We start from the raw sequence: 18,794 nt of genomic DNA on the forward strand, positions 1-18,794 counted from the left end.
AAAAGTTTATTTTGGTATTTCTCATATTTTATCCTTTATTTTCTTCCAGCATTGTGAAAAGGAAATGGTGTCTTCTTCAAAAGAGCCAAAACATGTTCATGCAAAAAGCGAGCCAAGTAAACCTGCCAGGAGACTTTCAGAGTCTTTGCATTCAGCTGATGAAAACAAAAATGAAGCAAAAATAGAAAGAGAACATAAGAGACGGACATCTACCCCTGTGGTGATGGAAGGAACACAAGAAGAGACTGACACAAAAGATGGGAAAAGGCAAGTGGAACGCTCAGAAACTAGTCCAGAAGAACCACAGAAACAGAAGAACACACTTAAAAATGAAAAACATTTAAAAAAAGATGAATCTGAAACATCACATTTGAAAAGCCTACCTAAGAAAGAGGTGAAATTCTCCAAGGAGAAGCCTGAAAAAGAGAAAACTCTGTCAGAAGACAAATTATCTACAAAACATAAATACAAAGGTGACAGCATACATAAAACAGGTGATGAGACTGAGCTTCACCCTTCTGATAAAAGTGTAAAAGCAGATGAAAATACTCAGAAGCAAAGTCAACAGACAAAGTTTTCTTCAGATGATAAAACTGACCGAAAAAGTAAGCATAGGAACGAAAGGAAATTATCAATTTTAGGCAAAGATGGAAAGCCAGTTTCTGAATATATTATAAAAACAGATGAGAATGTTCGTAAAGAAAACAACAAAAAAGAGAGACATATGTCAATCGAAAAAACTAAAGTGGAGCACAAAGCAAGAAGATCAAGTGATTCTAAAATTCAGAAAGATTCTCAGAGTTCTAAGCAACATAGTGTCACATTACAGAGAAGAAGTGAAAGTTATTCAGAAGATAGGTGTGAGATGGACTCGACTAATTTAGATAGTAATATAAAATCAGAGGAAGGTGTCCATAAAGAGAAGCGAAGAACAAAGAGTTTGTTAGAAGAGAAACTAGTGCTTAAGTCTAAATCAAAAAGTCAGGGCAAACAGTTAAAAATGGTTGAAACAGAATTACAGGAAAGTGTCACAAAACAGGCAATCACTCCAAAATCTGATAAAGAGAAGAGCACAGAAGAAAGTGACTCAGATAAACAGCGAAAGTCTAAACTTGAAGACAAACCTGTTGATGAAACGGGCATTGAACCTGTGTTAGAGAGCACTTCTTCAGCACAAAGTGCACAGAAAGAGTCTGGTCATAGAGCTAAGTTAGCAAAGGAGAAATATAAGGGTGATAAAGATTCCAGTTCCTCCAGACTTGAAAGAAAGTTGTCAGATGGGCACAAAAGCAGAAGCTTGAAGCATAGTAGCAAGGACATGAAAAAGAAGGAAGAAAATAAATCTGATGACAAGGATGGTAAAGAGGTTGACAGCAATCATGAAAAGGCCAAAATCATGGAAAAGAAATTAAGTAGAAGGCTATGTGAAAATCGACGAGGAAGCTTATCACAAGAAATGACCAAAGGTGAAGAAAAATTAGCAGCAAATACTCTGGGCACTCCCAGTATTTCCTCCCTTCAGAGACCAAAAAAATGTGGTGATACCTCAGTGATCCCAGAACAAGAGCCAATGGAAATTGATTCTGAACCAGCCATTGAAAATGTGTCTGAAGCATCTAAAACCCAAGACAGCAGCAATAATAGTTCTCCACGAGATATTGACTCTGGAAATGTTATGAAACAAAAAACTGCTTCCATAGTTCTAAAGGATGAGTTAAGGACTTCAACAGTAGATTCAAGAACAGTAGTTCCTGCCTATAAATCAGGACGTGGAACAGTTAGTAATTCTGAAAAGCATAGTGACCATAAAAGCACCTTGAGCAAGAAAGCTCATATTCAAAGTGCTGTGCCCAAACCAGGTCCTGGGGAGAAAGAATCCATTCAACAAGGAACTCATGAAACAGGTGTAGACTCTGAAACTCGTCAAAGAATGCTAGCTAGTGCCCCATCAGAAAATGATAGTATACAAAAGAATTTGAAAAGCACAGCCAAACCCACTGAAGAACATGTTGTTCAAGGAGATGTTGCTCTTGAACATTCCACAAATTTAGACCCCACACTGAACTTAAGTTCAGTGACTGTTGTGCCTCAGAAAAAATCTCATGACTCAGAAGCACTCACTTTAGTTGACAGAAGAACTGCTTTAGAAGGTGGCACCTCTAATACCTCACTTGTGGACCATTCTAATATCCTTAATCAAAGTTTGACCGTTAGAGAATTGGAAGTCCCTAGACCAAGTGATCGTAACGAAAATGGTGAGGGTTCTACAGTAGATCCATCAACAAAAGCAAACATAGATAGCATAAAACACATTCCAGAAAGTTGCCAAGCCACTTTATCACACAGTAAAGAAGAAAAAGTAAACATGCCTCATGGTAGCAAGTTAACGCACATGGTTGATGAGAATGAGAATTTTGGCAAAGAAGTTGGCTTTATGGACACAGCCAAGGAAGAAGATAATTTTAATACAGATGCCAGTTTAAAGCAAACAATTAGAGCCACAGTCAATAATGGCAAAAAGGACAGCATTGCTGTTGATAATGTGGTAGGCATAAGTTCAGAAAAAGATGCTGAAATAATTGAACTTACAGGAAAAATAAGTGTAAATAGAGGCCCACATGAAATAGAAAATATATCAGTTGATGTTGAAAGAGGGAATGAAAACAGTGAGGTTGATACCAGTGCTGGAGGTGATGAGGCATCCTCTGTTTTATACCAAAGGAATGAAAACACTGAGAATATGACAGCTGGATCTGACAGAGCAGGAAAGACTTTTATTGCCACAAGTACTGAAGGGAAGAACAAAGCTGTTCCCTTAAATTCAGTAAAGGCAGGTGATGCCACAACTACTTCAGAAACAAGAGACAGTGAGATGGCTTTGCCTTGCACAAGCATTGAAGCAGATGAAGGCTTCATAATAGGTGCATGCTCCAGAAATAATCCTCTTTGTGTTGGGGCAGAAGCCAGCGAATGCACCATTTTTGCAGCAGCTGAAGAAGGTGGAGGTGTTGTCACGGAGGGATTTGCTGAAAGTGAAACTCTCCTTACAAGCACCAAGGAAGGAGAAAGTGGAGAGTGTACCATGGCTGAATCCGAAGGAAGAACAACAGATCCAGTGACTGTTTATACAGTTAAAATTGATGACAATGTGAATAGTGTTGGGACAGAAGAAAAAGATGATGCTGTAACCAGTGCAGGCTCTGAAGGGAAATGTGATGGTTCTTCAGGTAGAGACTCAGAAATAGTTGAAGGGACTGTTACTTTTATTAGTGAAGTTGAAAGTGATGGGGCAGTAACAAGTGCTGGAACTGAAATAAGAGATGGCTCCTTAAGCAGTGAAGAGGTAGATGAATTCCAGAGAAATATGGCAAGAATGGCCCCCAAAAAAGAAACTGAGAGTGCTGTGACATGTACAGGAGCAGAAGGAAGAAGGGATAACTTTGTTATCTGTCCAGTAACTGGTGCAGAACCACAGGAGGAGCGCATTGTTACAGGTGCAGATATGGTGCTGGTAGATAATGATGCACCGCCAGGAACAAGTGCCAACCAAGAAGGAGATGGTTCTGTAAATGACGGTACAGAAGGTGAGAGTGCAGTCACCAGCACAGGGATAATGGAAGAAGATGGAGAGGGGCCAGCAAGTTGCACAGGTTCAGAAGATAGCAGCGAAGGCTTTGCCATAAGTTCTGAATCAGAAGAAAGTGGAGAGAATGCAATGGACAGCACAGTAGCCAAAGAAGTCACTAATGTACAAGTAGTTGCTGCCGGTCCTTGTGATGATGAGGGCATTGTGACCAGCACAGGTGCAAAGGAAGAGGATGATGAAGGGGAGGGCGTCGTGACTAGCACTGGAAGAGGAAATGAAGTTGGCCATGCTTCAACTTTCACAGGGATAGAAGAAGAAAGTGAAGGGGCATTGATTTGTGAAAGTGCAGAAGGAGACAGTCATATTGGGACTGCGGTAGACCGTGTGGAAGCTGAGGCAGGAGTAGCTCTCCTAAATGTACTTGAAAGTGATGTGGATAGCTTGAGTGGTGCCAAGAACACAATTAAAGAGACAGAGATCTGCTCGAGTGCTAAAGGCATTGTAGAAAGCAGTGTGACCAGTGCAGTTTCTGAAAAGGACAAAGTGGCATCAATTCCTGAAGCTTGCGAGGGTCCCATGACTAGTGCAGCTTCAGATCAGAGTGACAGTCAGGTCACCAGGAAAGAAAAAGTTGAAGATGCCAGAATTTCCACTGGCATGGTGGGAGGCAGTTGTGAGATTCTTGTATCCCGCGCAGCCCCCGAATGTGAAGTTGATGACACATCACCAAGTGAAAAAGATGAGGTCATCATCACCTCTGTAGAAAATGAAGAGTATGATTGTCTCACAGCTAGTACAGCCAGTGTTGATATGACCAACCAACATAGTTCAGCTGGGGGTAGAAGTAAAGGTAAAGGCTTGATGATTTCCACCAGTACGACAAATGATTACACCACTCCATTAAGTGCTCCTGTAGACACGGAAGGTCATTCAAGTGCTCTGAGAACTGAAGAAAATGTGGAAGGCACTAGAGTAAACCTGGAAGAATTTGAGGCCCCCATGCCCAGTGCAGTTTCAGGAGATGAAAGCCAACTCACTGCTGCTAGAAGTGAAGAGAAAGATGAGTGCGCCATGATTTCCACAAGCATAGGGGAAGAGTTTGAAGTGCCTATTTCCAGTGCAATGACCATCAAATGTGCTGAAGGCCAGCAGCCCGTTGGAGTAGTGGAAGAAAGCGTGAATGGTCCAATCTTAGTAAGCACTGGCAACTTCGAGGTACCTATGCCCAGCGCACCCACAGATGTTGAAAGTCCTCTTGCCTCAACCAGCAAAGAGGAGAAAGATGAATGTGCCCTCATTTCCACAAGTATAGCAGAGGAATGTGAGGCCTCTGTTTCTGGTGTAGTTGTGGAAAGTGAAAATGAGCAATCCATTAGAGCCATGGAAGAAAAGGATGGGAGTGCTCTCATCTCAACAAGCTCAGTAGAAGACTGCGAGGGCCCAGTATCCAGCGCAGCCCCTCCAGAGGAAGTCCATCCCTCCGTCAGAGCAGCAGAAGAGATAAGTGACACTGCCATGATTTCCACAAGCACCTCTGAAGGATGTGAGGCTGTCATGGTTAACACTGTCACACAGGATGAAGATCAGGCCACTCAGGCGAGAACAGAGGACGTGAGTGACACGGCCATCATCTCCACCAGCACGGCAGAATGTGCTTTGATTGTCACCAGCCCAAACAGACATGAAGCCAGGGGGCTGACTGCCAGCAACCCAGAAGGAAACAATGATGTGTCAGCAGCATCAGCCACAAAAGTCAGCAAGTGTGCTGTCCCCATGCCCAGCTTGCTTGTGGAGAATAGCTGTCATGGGCCATTCACAGGAGGAAAAGGAGCGGACCCCTCTGTTGCCATGAGCACCAAGGAAAGGCAGGAAAGTGCACCAGTCTGTGTGCTCTCTGCAGGCCACAGCAGCCAGCCAAGTGCCGGATGTGCAGAACAGACAGATAGGCCTGGAACTGGCAAGGCACTGTGTACAGAAAGGGGACAAAATGAGGGCATTGTGAGCCTCGTGAATACAGAAGAGAGTGTGTTGTTGAGCTCTGTTCAGAGGGGAGATAAATGCTATGAGGCAGGGACAACAGAAAGTTGTTCAGCAGGAAGGGGCATAGAGTTGGTCGCTAGCTCACCCGACATTCGGAGAGGGCCAGAAGAAACGTGTGGGCAGACGACTGTGGTCCCCTCTGTCAGTATTCACTGTTTGGCAGCTGTAAATACTGGTGCTACAAAAGCTGATGACATGCCAGATGCCAAAGACACTGCTGCAAAGCATTCATCTCTCCATCCTGTACAACAGACATCTGCAGACAACTTGAAAACTACCACAACTGAATGTATTAATGGCCAAGAGTCAGAAACACCTAACATCATGCTCCTTCCAGCTGTCAATGACATACCTTTTCTAGCTCCTAATTGTGAGCAGCACTTGGCCATAAAGAGTGGTCAGAGTGGCAAGTGGCTTGTTAAAGCTACAGCTGAGAAAGTAGGAGATGATAACAGCATGACAAAACCATTCCATGAGGAAGGGGACTGCCAGGTCACTGTTTCTTCTGAAGAAAATTTGTGTAACATAGGTAAGACTCTTTCTAATTGTAAATTTAAAGATTTTACAGAAATGATGGTGTAACAGAGTGCATTTAAGATATCTTCCAAAGGATGGTTGTTTTCAGAATGATATCAGTGTACATCTTTTTTCTTATGTCATAATATCCCAAAGTAGCTGTCATCAAACTTAAAGGTTAAGCTTTCTAAGATATACTCATGCTTAAAAGCTTAAAATCTTAGACTTATTTCTCATATGTAAGGAGAGAAGAGGCAGGAGGCCATAGAATGGGAAGAGTCAGCCAGCCACTTACCTACATGACTGTAGCAAGTTACAAATCTTTCTGACCTGCAGATTTCTTATCTATCAAACTGAAGACTACCATACAACAACTAAATGAGATCAATATATTTTATCACCTTCATTTTATACATGAGGAAGTAGGACTCAGAAAGTTTAAATAACATGGAGGCATTTTGTTGCCTTTTAGAAGAAAATTACTTAACTTCTGAGGCTGTTTCTTTTTTATAAAAATCTTGGAGCTCATTCACTCATTATACCATCCAACTTCAGATATTTTATACCAGGCACTGTGCCAGGCCCTGGAAATGCAAAGATAAATAGTTGAGACAGGAAAACATGTGACAGTCACATAAGTAAGCAGTGACACTGTAAAGTGACAAGTGCCTAGAATGGGGTTAAGCTCAAGATGCTCTGGGAATCGGAGAGCACATGGCCTAGAGGACATTGACCTCTTCCACTTTGGCTGTATAAATTGTCACATCCTGGACTTTTAAACCAAAACGAACCTTAGAAATCATCCAGGTCAATCCCAGAAGCTGAAGTGAGCAGATTTAGTCCTGTTCATTATAGGGACTCAAACAGGAGATGTTAAGAAATTTTCCCAGGGTTGAAATAGATAACTTTAAAATTTTCCATTGGATTTAACCTGGGGCAAATTGAGTGCTCAGAAAGTTTTTATGACTCAATTTTTGCTACAGTCTATTACTCCCTTCTCCCTCCTTTTTTCCCCTGAATGAACAAAGCATTCTAAAAGAAGAGCTTTTACCAAGGAAAAGCCTGTACCTCTTAGAGAAAAGATTTTCTTGGGAGGCTCGTGTGTGGTTCATATGTGGGCAGCTGAGGGAAATTGGAGAAGCTGCAAGTAGCAGAAGAACAAAGAAGAGAAAGAAAGGGAGGGAAAAGGAGAGAGAGAGAAAGAGGCAGGACCAGGACCTTGAGTCTCCACCAGGGAAAATTCCATTTCTTTTTGTCTGCCTCACAGCTTTTTAATTTATGTTTAATTTTGCTATGTCAGCATGAAGCAAGTGAAATGCATCTACTCCTAAATTGCCTTCTTTATTGAGAACGTAATTCAATAACCCAAAATATTTTCTTTTAGGGACAAACTTGATGCAGATCATTGTAGAAAAACACTTGGGAATATCTCTCAACAAATATTATGTTATCATTCTTTCTGGGCAGCCATCTTACTGTGCAGGCCTGCAATGCTTTCACATCCAGAAAATGAGTAAATGACTCTTGCCTCCCATCCAGATCCTTTTCCTAGAACAGATTACTTATTATTTCCAAAATAAAACAGCAGAGAAAGGGGACATGGCATGCATGATAACATTCATGATCTTTTGAATCAGAATCTATTTGCAAGTAAATTCTTAATGGTTTGAATTTCTTTAGACAATGAAGAGTCTCCACCGAATGTTTTGGGAGGATTGGAACTGAAAGCCAACTTGAAAACTGAGGTATGGCTGATAATTCAGTTATGCTGAACTGTAAATGGTGTAAGTACCATTTCACCATATATTATATATACATGCTTATATATGCATGTGTGTGTGTATATATGCTTAAGCATTGTTATTATCACACCCTAGGGCAGTAGGGGGTGGCGTTGGGATGGAGGAATACCAAGAACCTCGGTAATCTCAGTAAATAGTACTAGCATCTGTTCCATTTACTCAAGCCAGAAACCAGGAATCACCCTCAATCCCCCCTTTACACTTTACACATTTAATCCATCACCTATTCTTGTATAGATTCCCCTTCTAAAATATAACTTCTTTCCATCTATTTCTGTTTCTACAGCTCCCACCCTAATCTAAGCCATTAGACTTCTACTGCCACTCTACCCTCCTTCAGTCTATGACTCACAAAATAGTGAGTAACCTTTAAAGGCATAAATTAGGTCATGTCACTGCTCTCATTAAAATTTCCAGTGGCTTCCAGTTGCACTTAGAATAAAATCTACTTTCTCGTGGCCTATGTGCCTTACACAATTTAGTCTCTGTTTTAATTTCCTTGGCTTCTTAAGTAAAGACCATGAAATGGGTCAGGTTAAACAATGGGAATTTATTAGCTCACAGTTTTAAGGCTAAAAGGAAGTCCAAATCAAAGCATCATTAAGTGATCCTTTCTCTCAGAAGACTGGCATTCTGGGGCTGTCTGCTGGCAATCCTTGTTTCTTAACTTGTCACATGTGTATTAGTTTGTCAAAGGGCTGCAAATGCAAAGTGCCAGAAATGGCTTGGCTTTTATAAAGGGGATTTATTTGGGGTAAATGCTTACAGTTCCCAGGCCATGAAAAGTCCCAACTCGAGGCACCATGAGAAATGGTTTCTCTTTAAAGTCAGCTGCCATGCATTGAAGCATGATCTCTGTCCCCCACCCTGGAGTGCCCCTTCTCCCGAGCTCAGCTGTAGGCAACCAAGCATTGGGCTTGCCTCTTTCCAAGCCTCGTCTCTCAGGCTCAGCTGCTCTACTTTCTTCCCAAGGTCAGCTGCAAGCTATCAGGCATATGGCTCATCTCTCCCTGGCCCTCAGCTCCTTGGCTTCTCCTTTCTCTCATATTGCAGGATCAGACATGGCAGAGCTCACTTCTCCTATATCTCCCTTTGTATCATAACCAGCAAGAGAACAGAGACTCAACCCGAGTCAGGTCTCATTGTTCAGTTGAGAGGATCTTACACCCACAGGAATGGATTTAGTCCACAAACATGATCTTTCTCTTTTGGGGATTCATAAAATAATTTCAGACTGCCACACACAGCAAGGCGTATGGCGGCACCTCCTGGACTCTCCCTCCCCTCTCAGGTTCCATCGATGTTCACCTTCTGGCTGCTTCCTCTGTGGCTTTCTCTCTGTGTCTGAATTTCATTCCACTTATAAAAGAATCCAGTAATAGGATTAAGACCTATCCCGACTGAGGTGGGTCACACCTTAACTTGAAGTAACCTCCTCTAAAGGTCCTACATAAAATGAGCTCATGACCACAGCAGAGGAGTAGATTTACGAACTTGTTTTTCTGGGTTACATACAGCTGCAAACCACCATAGTCTCCATGCCTCCTTCCAGCCTGATCTTAGGGCATCCTCAGAGTATACATCACAAGTTAGTGGTAAAATGGGGCTGTGAACTGCTCACCCACAAGTTGAGGAGTGGTCAGATGGGAAGGCTTAGCCAAGCAGACATTTGAGGCAAATTTTGAACGTTGAGTAGAAGTTTGCCAAAAGAGAAAGAAAAGAAAGGGCCTCACAGGCAAAGGGAACAGCGTGTCCTAGACAGAGAGGCAGCCCATGGTGTGCCCCAGGCACTGTAGAGGTTTGGGGCAAGCTGCCGTGGGACTTAAGCCAAGTGAGGGAGTGGGACTGGATGGTGAAGGGCCTGTGTGCTCTGCTAAGCTGAAATTTTACTTTTGAAAGTAATAGAAAAACCATTGATAGATGAAATATGTGATTAGACTGGTTTGTTTTGTTTTGTTTTGCTGTCTATATAAATACCGTTATTACCAGAAAGATGTGACCTCCTTTGTATTAAGGCACAACACAATTAACACTGTCACTGTAAAAAAAAAAAACTGTTACTGTGGCAGAAATCCCTGCTGCTTGTCCCTCTGATCTCAGTAAGACTCTGTGGCCCCCAGGCTGAAAGACATTTGAGATTTTCCCTTAGCTGAAGTACAGGGAAGGCACCTGACAGCTGAGCCTCTTGGAACTGTCCATAGTCTTTGGACCTGTTTCCAAGTTCCTATGTTTCCACTGGTGCTAAAAATAGACATTAAGAACTTACCGAAATTGTAAAAGCATCTCTTCTTGTGTCTTTCTTACTGATTCCATCTTTGGCAACATTCCCCAAAGTCTGGCCCCTTAGCAGAGGTACTACTCCATAACCTAACCACTTGAAGGATTTAAAAGGAGACTTGCTCAGGAGTACACAACTGCTGGAATGTTCTCTGAGAGCCATGCATATGTGCAGGGGTGAGGTGTGGTTACAGGGTGGCACGTGCACGGTATTACTGTGAGCTCTTTGCACAGAGAGGCAGGTGACAAAGGCATCACCATTTTTCAAGCATTTTTTGTTTGTTTTTAAAGACTACTACATTCATTCTTAAATTCTATGCAAGCTTGAAAGTGTATACTTATATCGTTGCAAGATGCTGATTATTTTATTTCATTTGAGGTCAGTTTTACCTTCTTGTGAATACCTTCAGTTAACTTACTTTTATGGCGTTTTGGATTCTTTTAGATATTTGTATCTTCAGAGGAAGAGAAAAATCATGAAATTCTAGCACCACCACAAAGTACCTGTGGAGGGAAAGCGAGTGGAATAGGTAAGATCCTTTTAGGGCTTGTTCAGATTGTTTTTTTTTCTTTGCAAGAGTTTTTACCTTTGTTGCAACTTAAAATCAATGACAGACCATATGGTTTGCCTCTCACTTTTTAAAACACATTACAGAGAATTCTTTACTATTTCCTTTTTAAAATACACTTTTTCTCACTAAATATTCAATTTTACATAAGGTGATTATTTAAATCTGATATCTCTAATAATTGTGGCAGAAAGAAAGTGGTTTTAGAATAAACTCTTGCTGTATCCCAAAAATGTTGCTCCAAGCCCCTTCCTGCCCTTGCTAGTGGGAGCCCAATTCATTTCCAAAAAGCTCGTCTGTACTACTTACAGCCCCTTCTTTAAACCATTCATTCTTGGCCCTTGGAATCTGACTTTTTTTGCCCCAGTGACTACTCTGAAACTGCTGTTAGCTCCCATAGCCTCTTCTTGGACCTGATCCACTTCAACCTCCCTGAGGCAACATTCTTCGTTGTCAACTGCAGATATTTAAGGGGAGATAAAGGCCTGAGAGGCACAGTATCAGAAGAGATTTGGGCAGCAGCTCTCAAATGTTTTGGTCTCAGGACTACTTTACATTCTTAAAAATTATTGAAGACTCCATAAAAATAACAAACTCTAAGTTAACATAAGTAACATTTTTTAATGAAAAATAACTGTTTTCCAAAACAGCAAGTATAAGAAAAGTAACATTGTTTTACATTTTTGAAAATCACTTTTGTTCAATAGAAAATAGCTGTATTCTCATATCTGCTTCTAAATTCAGTCTGTTACTTTTTGTTGTTCTGGCTAAAGTATATGAAGAAAACCCAGCATCACAGATAAATGGATAAAAAAGGGAGAATTCTTTTAATAGCCTTTTCAGATAATTGTCAGTGTATCATGAGCCTCTGGAAAACTCCATTGTATACTCATCAATTTACAAGGCAAATACCATATTATCATTAATATGAAAATAGTTTAGACTTTGTGGACTCCTTGATGAAAAGTCTTGGGGACTCCCAGGGAGTCCCTGGACCACACTTTGACAACTGCTGAGTTAGAGAAGTTGAAATGAGAAGAATGTTAACAATGGAGAATTATTTCCTGTTGGTTCTCTGGTCACTATTGTATATTTTCTTCTAATTCACACATGAACGAGGAAAAAAAACTACTAGGAACTGTAGAGAATGTGATCAAATTTCAGCCAATTCTCTTTTTTTTTTTAAATGTTGAAATGTCACTGCAAGTCAGGAGGAACAGTCAGGGTGATTTTATTTTAACAGAGCTGCACAAAAACTTGATTAGGGAATTTCTTAACCCACAAAGCTGAAAATTTCATCAAGGCTTGACCCAACAGCATGGTGATAGCCCCAGAGACAAATCTAGCAAAGATCCAATTTCTTATATTCTCCTCCAACCCCCAGCAGAGGTAATTATTTTCTCTTTCTTGACCTTTTGGAAAATATCTTTGTCCTATCATTCCTGGCCTAAATCCTGAGACATCTGATTCAACTTAGTTCCATGTACCCACCCTCAACTGACTACTGTGACCAGAGGAATAACATGTACTGATTGACTTAAGCTAAGTGCTCTGTTCTCAGGTCAAGGTCAATATGTCTGAAACTATGTAGTGCCCCAGACCTGAGTCGGGTATCTTGGGGAAGATGCAGGGAGGACAGCCCATAATATTTACTGTAGTCAGCACTGCTCTTTAAATGATGCCCCTGACAAACTCTGTGAAGCCAAGAACTTATGAATACTAGGGAAATCAAGATGGGGAACACAGTGCCTGCCCTCAAGAAATACACTGAGGTGGCCATGCAAATGAATGGTGCTATAAAGTGCTAGAATAGAGATATGTTCCTATCTATATCTATATCTATATCTATATGTTGAGGTCAGGTTGCTTGATAGGGCCTTAGAGAAGACCTGTGTTTAAGCATATAGAAAGTAGTAGAAATGCATAATATGACTTCTCACTTCTATTAGATAACCACCTACAATTATGTATTGTAAATGAAAATAAAATCATAATATTTATATCGTTCTGTAATTTTTTTTTTCATTTGTCCATAAATTGTGGGCATCCTTTGTTGTCAGCATATACAGATCCACTTCATTTGTTTTAATAGCTGAGTGTAGTCCATCATTCATTTCCTGTTCCATCTTTTGGTAGTCTCGAGTTTTTTACTATCCTACATAAAGCTGCATTTAACTTCCTTATGCAAGTTTTGAATTTTAATAAGCACTTGGCACTCCCCCTAATTTTGAATCAAATATTGAAGGTTGAATAAGTGTGTATTAGGGGGACAAGGCAAAGAGAAGGGCAGAGGTGGATTATTCAGATGTAAGAAACAATGTATATACATCTTCACCTGTGATTATCTGATGGGCAGTCAAGGGGAGCCTTTCTAGACAGAATAATCTGAAAGAGCAGTGAAATTATGTGACCCCAAGACCCTTGTAAGGAGATGTATTAGCCTGTCCTGGAAAACCACCTCAAGACCTGGGAAACCATCAGTTCAGAGGGTTAAAACCCTTAAGATGACTCATCTATCCAAAACCTGAACAAACACATTAGTTAAAATTGGGGAAGGGGGGGGCCTTAGTGCAGATAATTAATATCTCATTTGTTAATTGTCAAGATTGTAACATTTTTGGATTTTAAAATCCTTTGTTCCAACAGTTGTATTTCAGACTGCTTTACTCTGTGTGTAGGTGCAGTTCAATAAGATATCTATTTACGTAAAAGGAAGTTGTTTAAAAGAAAAATGTGTTTTCTGTCATTGTTGAGTAGAAACAGTAGACCTTGTACTTCAAGTTTCCTAAGAATATAAACAGACAATTGCTGTCTGAGGTGATAGGCTCTAACTTTTCATTTGAAGGCAGTATTTTTAAATGAACCAATATTCTACCACAGCTCAACAGTCACAGTAACAGGTCTTCCACCATTTTTCTAAGCGTCAGATCCCCAGCATACTAAAATCACTGCACTGAATTCATGGACCATTACCATTATTGCAAAAATGCAATATTAAATTTCTGTTGTTTTTCTGGTACGAATTGTAGACGTAAATTGGTCAGAATTTCATAGTTCATGAAAGGAACTAGGCCAGTTAGCACCATGTTAAACTACCCTGAAAATATTTCCCTTTGTTTCTCTGTTGTTCAGAAACAATATTCATTTTCCTTATTTCTTATTTTTTGTTTTTGAACAGTTGAACTACAGAGAGATCCTTCTTTGGTGAATGAATCACTAAATGTAAGATCACTGTAATGGTTTTGGTTTTATTGTTACTGTTTTTTGTTTTGTTGAGCGTGATTAGGGAGGGAGCATTTGGGTGGAAGTGTTGTCTCTGTATTTCTTTGAGACAGGAAGCCATTTAATTAGTGTGCTCTCCACTCTAGCTCACCATATTGACAGCAGCTTTTACTTGTTCTTTTCCACGTTTACTTGTATCCACTGATGTCATAAAATTTAGTTGTTTTCCTCAGGGGAAAAAGTCATTCCAAATTGAAAAGCGTTGTATTTCTTGATGCTTATTAGGCCAGTGGTCAAATACGTTATTCTTCACAACTTTCTTTCATGAAACAGAACTAAGGAAATAAATGGTGGCCCAGATACCTTTGCTTGGGAGACTAACCTAGTATTGCTAATGAAATTCTTCAGAGATCTCTTAACTTTCTGCATTTTATTATTTTGGAATTGAAAATTGGATTTTGATTCTTAAATCATTTTGGTTATGTATGCAAAATAGATTTTGATTTTGGAGTTAAAGTTGGCTTTATACTTTCAGAAGGCTTTTTTTATATAAAAACTTTATTTTTAGAGTAGTTTTAGATTAAAAGTTACATAGAAAGTATCGGGGATTCCCATATAACCCACCCATTCCCCCACCAACATTTTCCCCTACTGATAATTTATATTAGTGCGGTACAGTTGTTACAATTAGTGAACCAATACTGAAGCATTGCTACTAACCAAGGTATATAGTTTGCTTTATAGTTTACACTTTGCCCTGTATGGTTTTATAGGTTTTGACAAAATGTATAATGGCCTGTATCCACCATTGCAATATCATACAGAACAATTCCATTGCCCTAAAACCCCATGTTCTACCTATTCATCCCATCCCCTCCACTCAGAACCTCTGATAACCACTAACTCTATATTATATAAATATTGCAGGTTCTGGAAGGCTTTTCTGTAGATGCCAAACCATAGTTGCAAACATACATTTTTTTTCCCAAATGTGGCCCTCATAATTCCTTTAGTGCTTGAAGGGATTTTTTTCTCTCTCCTAATGCATTTATGGGGGACCTAATATCAAGAGTGACATTTTGTAAAATGCTTGTTAACTGCAGACATTCACATTCATTCCATTACCCCCAGAGGAATAGAAGACAGGCCTTTGCTTACCAGCGGACAGCCATTTCATGGGATCAAAGTTCTTACCTTATTTTATCAAAATACCCTCTCTTATAGCTCCAGATGGAAACTTAATACACAACCCAGTAAATAAGGAAAAAGAGAAAACTCCTACTTGGTTTGTTTGAGGTTTGCCCTCTAAAAGTTGAGGTTCTAGCTGTCACTCCATCTGAGCTCAACCTTATACAAATATTTGTGAAATTCTGACTAGGATTTAGAGCAGGGTTCTTAACTTTTTTTGTTCCACGGACCCTTTTGCCAGTAATTTATTTATTGCATACATTCATAAGTGAAGAAAATGCGAAAATGTTGATTTTTTTTTTTCAATTCAAGCTCACAGACCCCCTGAAATCTTTCCATGGATCTCTTGGTTAAGAACCCCTGATTTAGAGCATTGTAGGATATTCTGATACTTTCTCCTCAGTAAAAAATAAAGTAAGATGGACAGAATTTGCAACAAAGAGGAAATCTTACAACAGGATCCCTTAATTTTTGAGATAAAATCATGAGGGATTTGGGATGTCAAGAGGCTTCATAGATTTCAGAAAATTTTTCTCCTGTTTCCTACTCTTTCACCATAATTCTACAAACAAAGAAGAGTAAACACAGTGGATGATAATTTGTTAAACTGAAACTTTTCCAAAAGGAAGATGCTCTGTATGCATGAACTTCTGGAAGAAATTTCTTTTTTTTTAATGTAGTCTGATTCCTTTGGGTATTTACACATACAGCCAGATTATGTAAATTTTCCTTCCCTTTTTTTTCCTGATATCAAGTTTTTCTTTGAGAATATCCATAAGTAACATTTTATATTGTGTATTATTTAGGTCAAAAATTCGGGCTCAAGAGTAAGATCTGACAAAGAAGGTAAGACCTTGTATGTGGGAAGCCAACACTCAACGACTGAGCCACATGGGCTCCCCTGAGTTGGTTTCCTTTGTTTTGCTTACTGTTTATTTGTTTATTTTTTTTAAAGAGGCACTGGGAATCAAACCCAGGACCTCCCATGTGAGAAGCAGGCACTCAACTGCTTGAGTCACATCTGCTCCCCCAGAGTAGTAATTTTAATATTTATTATAATTACCACCTATTGAATGCCTTCTTTGTTTCAGGCCTTATGCTAATTACTTCACAATTTTCTCTCATTTAAATCATATAGTCCAGTAAGATGAGTGTTAAGAACATCACATCTGTAGTTGAAGCAACTGAGGCTTGGAGAGGTGAAATAACTTGTTCAAGGACCTACAGTTTTTAAGTGGTCCCTTTCCTTAAATAACTATTAGGACTTTGCCAGTAACCTCATGATGTACTCACTCCAGTATGAATGTAACAGCCCTGGCATCCTAGAGTTTGTACCATAGGAGAAGTCTAGAAGTTCCATGCCATGTATTCAACTGTAACTTGTGTGTCTTAACCTCTGACAGGCAATCTCAATTTGGCAGCAAACCAAAGAGCACATTTATGTTACTCTTCTCCCAAGGACCAGGTTTTTTCCAAGAGCCTGTGGAGGCCACCAGCTGCAGACAGATGATTCTTCTCTCAAACCAAACATAGAATCTTGTTGCTTCCTTGAATTTTGTTGATTCCCTGTCTCAAGAATGGGGAAATAGAGTTTTATAAATACCCATCATCCAGTTTTGTCATATCTTAAAATTTGGTATATTTGCTTCATTATGTTTTTTTAGAAGTGTCACAGATAATAGTTGAATTCCCATTATACCCCTCCCTAATCCCAATCTTTTTCCCTTCCATCCCTCTCCAAAGGGAACCGCTATTTCTATAAATAGTATGTAGCATTATATTGCATGCTTTAGGTGTAGGGCATCACATTATATAAACTTTCTGCAGTTTTTCACTCAACATTGTATTTTGAGATTGAGTCATGTTGATTGTATAACTCTAGTTACTTTATTTCAATTGCTATTTAGTATTTGATTGTGTGAATATACCATATTTATTTACTATTTTTTTGCTTATTTTGTTAGGAGATATTTAAATTTCTGCATCTTTTCCCAGTTACAAACAATGCAACCATGCATAACTTTATACCATTTCTTAATGTGTGTTGGGGTATATGTAGTAGACCTGAATCTCTAGGTGTAGCATTGGTGAGTTGGTAGGCATCTCTTCAACTTTACTGAATATACCAAATTGTCCCCAGCTGGTGTACCACTTGTCAGCCCATGCCTTCACCTGTATTTGGTCTTGTCAGACTTGTGAGTGTTTGCTAATTTGATGACCATAAAATGGTATCTCATTATTTTCCTTGTATACTTCTTAGTACTGTGTGGTCACATGATTGGGTGACTTTAATGTATGATATGTAAAGTGCTCCATTGTAACCCCAGACATGTTACTTCCCTCCTTAAACTCCATTTACTCGGGTCAAAAAACAGGCATGATGGAACTTACCTGACGTTGTGAGGATCTTGTCCAAAAACATTTATAAAGGATCTATTGCAGTGCCTAACATATAACTGGTACTCAATAAAGTTACTAATCCATTTTCCTTCCCTTCTCTACTTTCCTCTCTTCTGTACACACATCCTCCTACAAAAAAGTATTGGAATGCATAAATGTTAAAGTTTATTTTTTCTGTTTGCTTTTATTACTCAGAAATTTCCAGTAGTAAAAAAGACAACACAGAAGCTGTAAGATGCCACAGTGTTGAAGCAAATCCTAAAGAGGTGTGTTTTCCTAAGAAACTGAAGTATTTTCATTTGTGCATACAGAAAGGCTTTAGTTCTTTATATATATTAAATATGTAACATATATTAGGGATTCTTCATATTACTTTTACCTATATATGCTTTTGTAATTTTAAGGTAATTTGGCAGGTGTCAAGACTATTTGCACATGTCCATGTTGTACAGTCAAAGTGGTTTTTTCATATACCACTTTGTAACAAATGTAAGGAGCACATTATTTAATGGGCCACTAAGAAAAGAATAAAAAAACACTGCCAGTTGAATTATGACATAGCATGGACTGATCGCAAGGCATATCCTCGCTCCAGAGATGTTAAAATACAAAATATTTTTCTTAAAAAGGTGCATATTAGAATTGTTGACATAAAGTATTTAGCCAGAAACAGATTTGGGTGGTTATGGATTTACATTCAAACAATGCTCAAGCTTACAAAATGAGTCTAATCTAGATGCCAAAAATGTTATTCTAGATTTTTTTTTAATTTATATATAAATTAATTCCAAAGCTATTCATTTATTTATATATAAATTCATTCAAAAGCTATTATGTGTCTGTCCCTCTTTCAGTAGATTTGGATCCAGATTCTGTTGACTTTAATATAGTCATTCTTAATTTCAGGTTGAAATTTCAGCCCAAGAGGAAGAAAGGCATATGCCTAAAAGAAAAAAAAAGAAGCATTATCCCTCTTCAGAAGATGAACTGGGTATTTGAAATATATATTCCTGTTTTACAAATTCCTGTTTGAAATATATATGAATTGTTTTCACATCCAAAATAGTGGACCAATAATAGAATTCTTGGGGGATAGTAATAGTTTGCTTCATAACTCTTGAGGCTGGTTTGTTTCCAGACAGTCTTGACAGAGTATAGTAGAATACCAGTAAGTTCACTCCAGGGTCCTTTCTG

The 18,794-nt window shown here is 39.2% G+C and overlaps 1 protein-coding gene across 7 annotated transcripts in view; it reads left to right on the forward strand.

Annotated features, from left to right (window-relative positions):
• BOD1L1 (biorientation of chromosomes in cell division 1 like 1) overlaps positions 1-18,794 on the forward strand; it is a 56,656-nt gene that overhangs the window by 20,306 nt on the left and 17,556 nt on the right. For all 7 annotated transcript variants that reach the window (XM_058300912.2, XM_058300932.2, XM_012528532.4 and 4 more), the window contains 7 exons: positions 50-6,155; positions 7,823-7,887; positions 10,667-10,751; positions 13,969-14,012; positions 16,007-16,046; positions 17,796-17,866; positions 18,507-18,591. In XM_058300912.2, coding sequence (XP_058156895.1) covers positions 50-6,155; positions 7,823-7,887; positions 10,667-10,751; positions 13,969-14,012; positions 16,007-16,046; positions 17,796-17,866; positions 18,507-18,591 — 6,496 coding nt within the window. The remainder of the gene's footprint in view (positions 1-49; positions 6,156-7,822; positions 7,888-10,666; positions 10,752-13,968; positions 14,013-16,006; positions 16,047-17,795; positions 17,867-18,506; positions 18,592-18,794) is intronic.

This window comes from Dasypus novemcinctus, chromosome 1 (assembly GCF_030445035.2).
Source record: "Dasypus novemcinctus isolate mDasNov1 chromosome 1, mDasNov1.1.hap2, whole genome shotgun sequence".
Taxonomy (NCBI): Eukaryota; Metazoa; Chordata; class Mammalia; order Cingulata; family Dasypodidae; genus Dasypus; species Dasypus novemcinctus.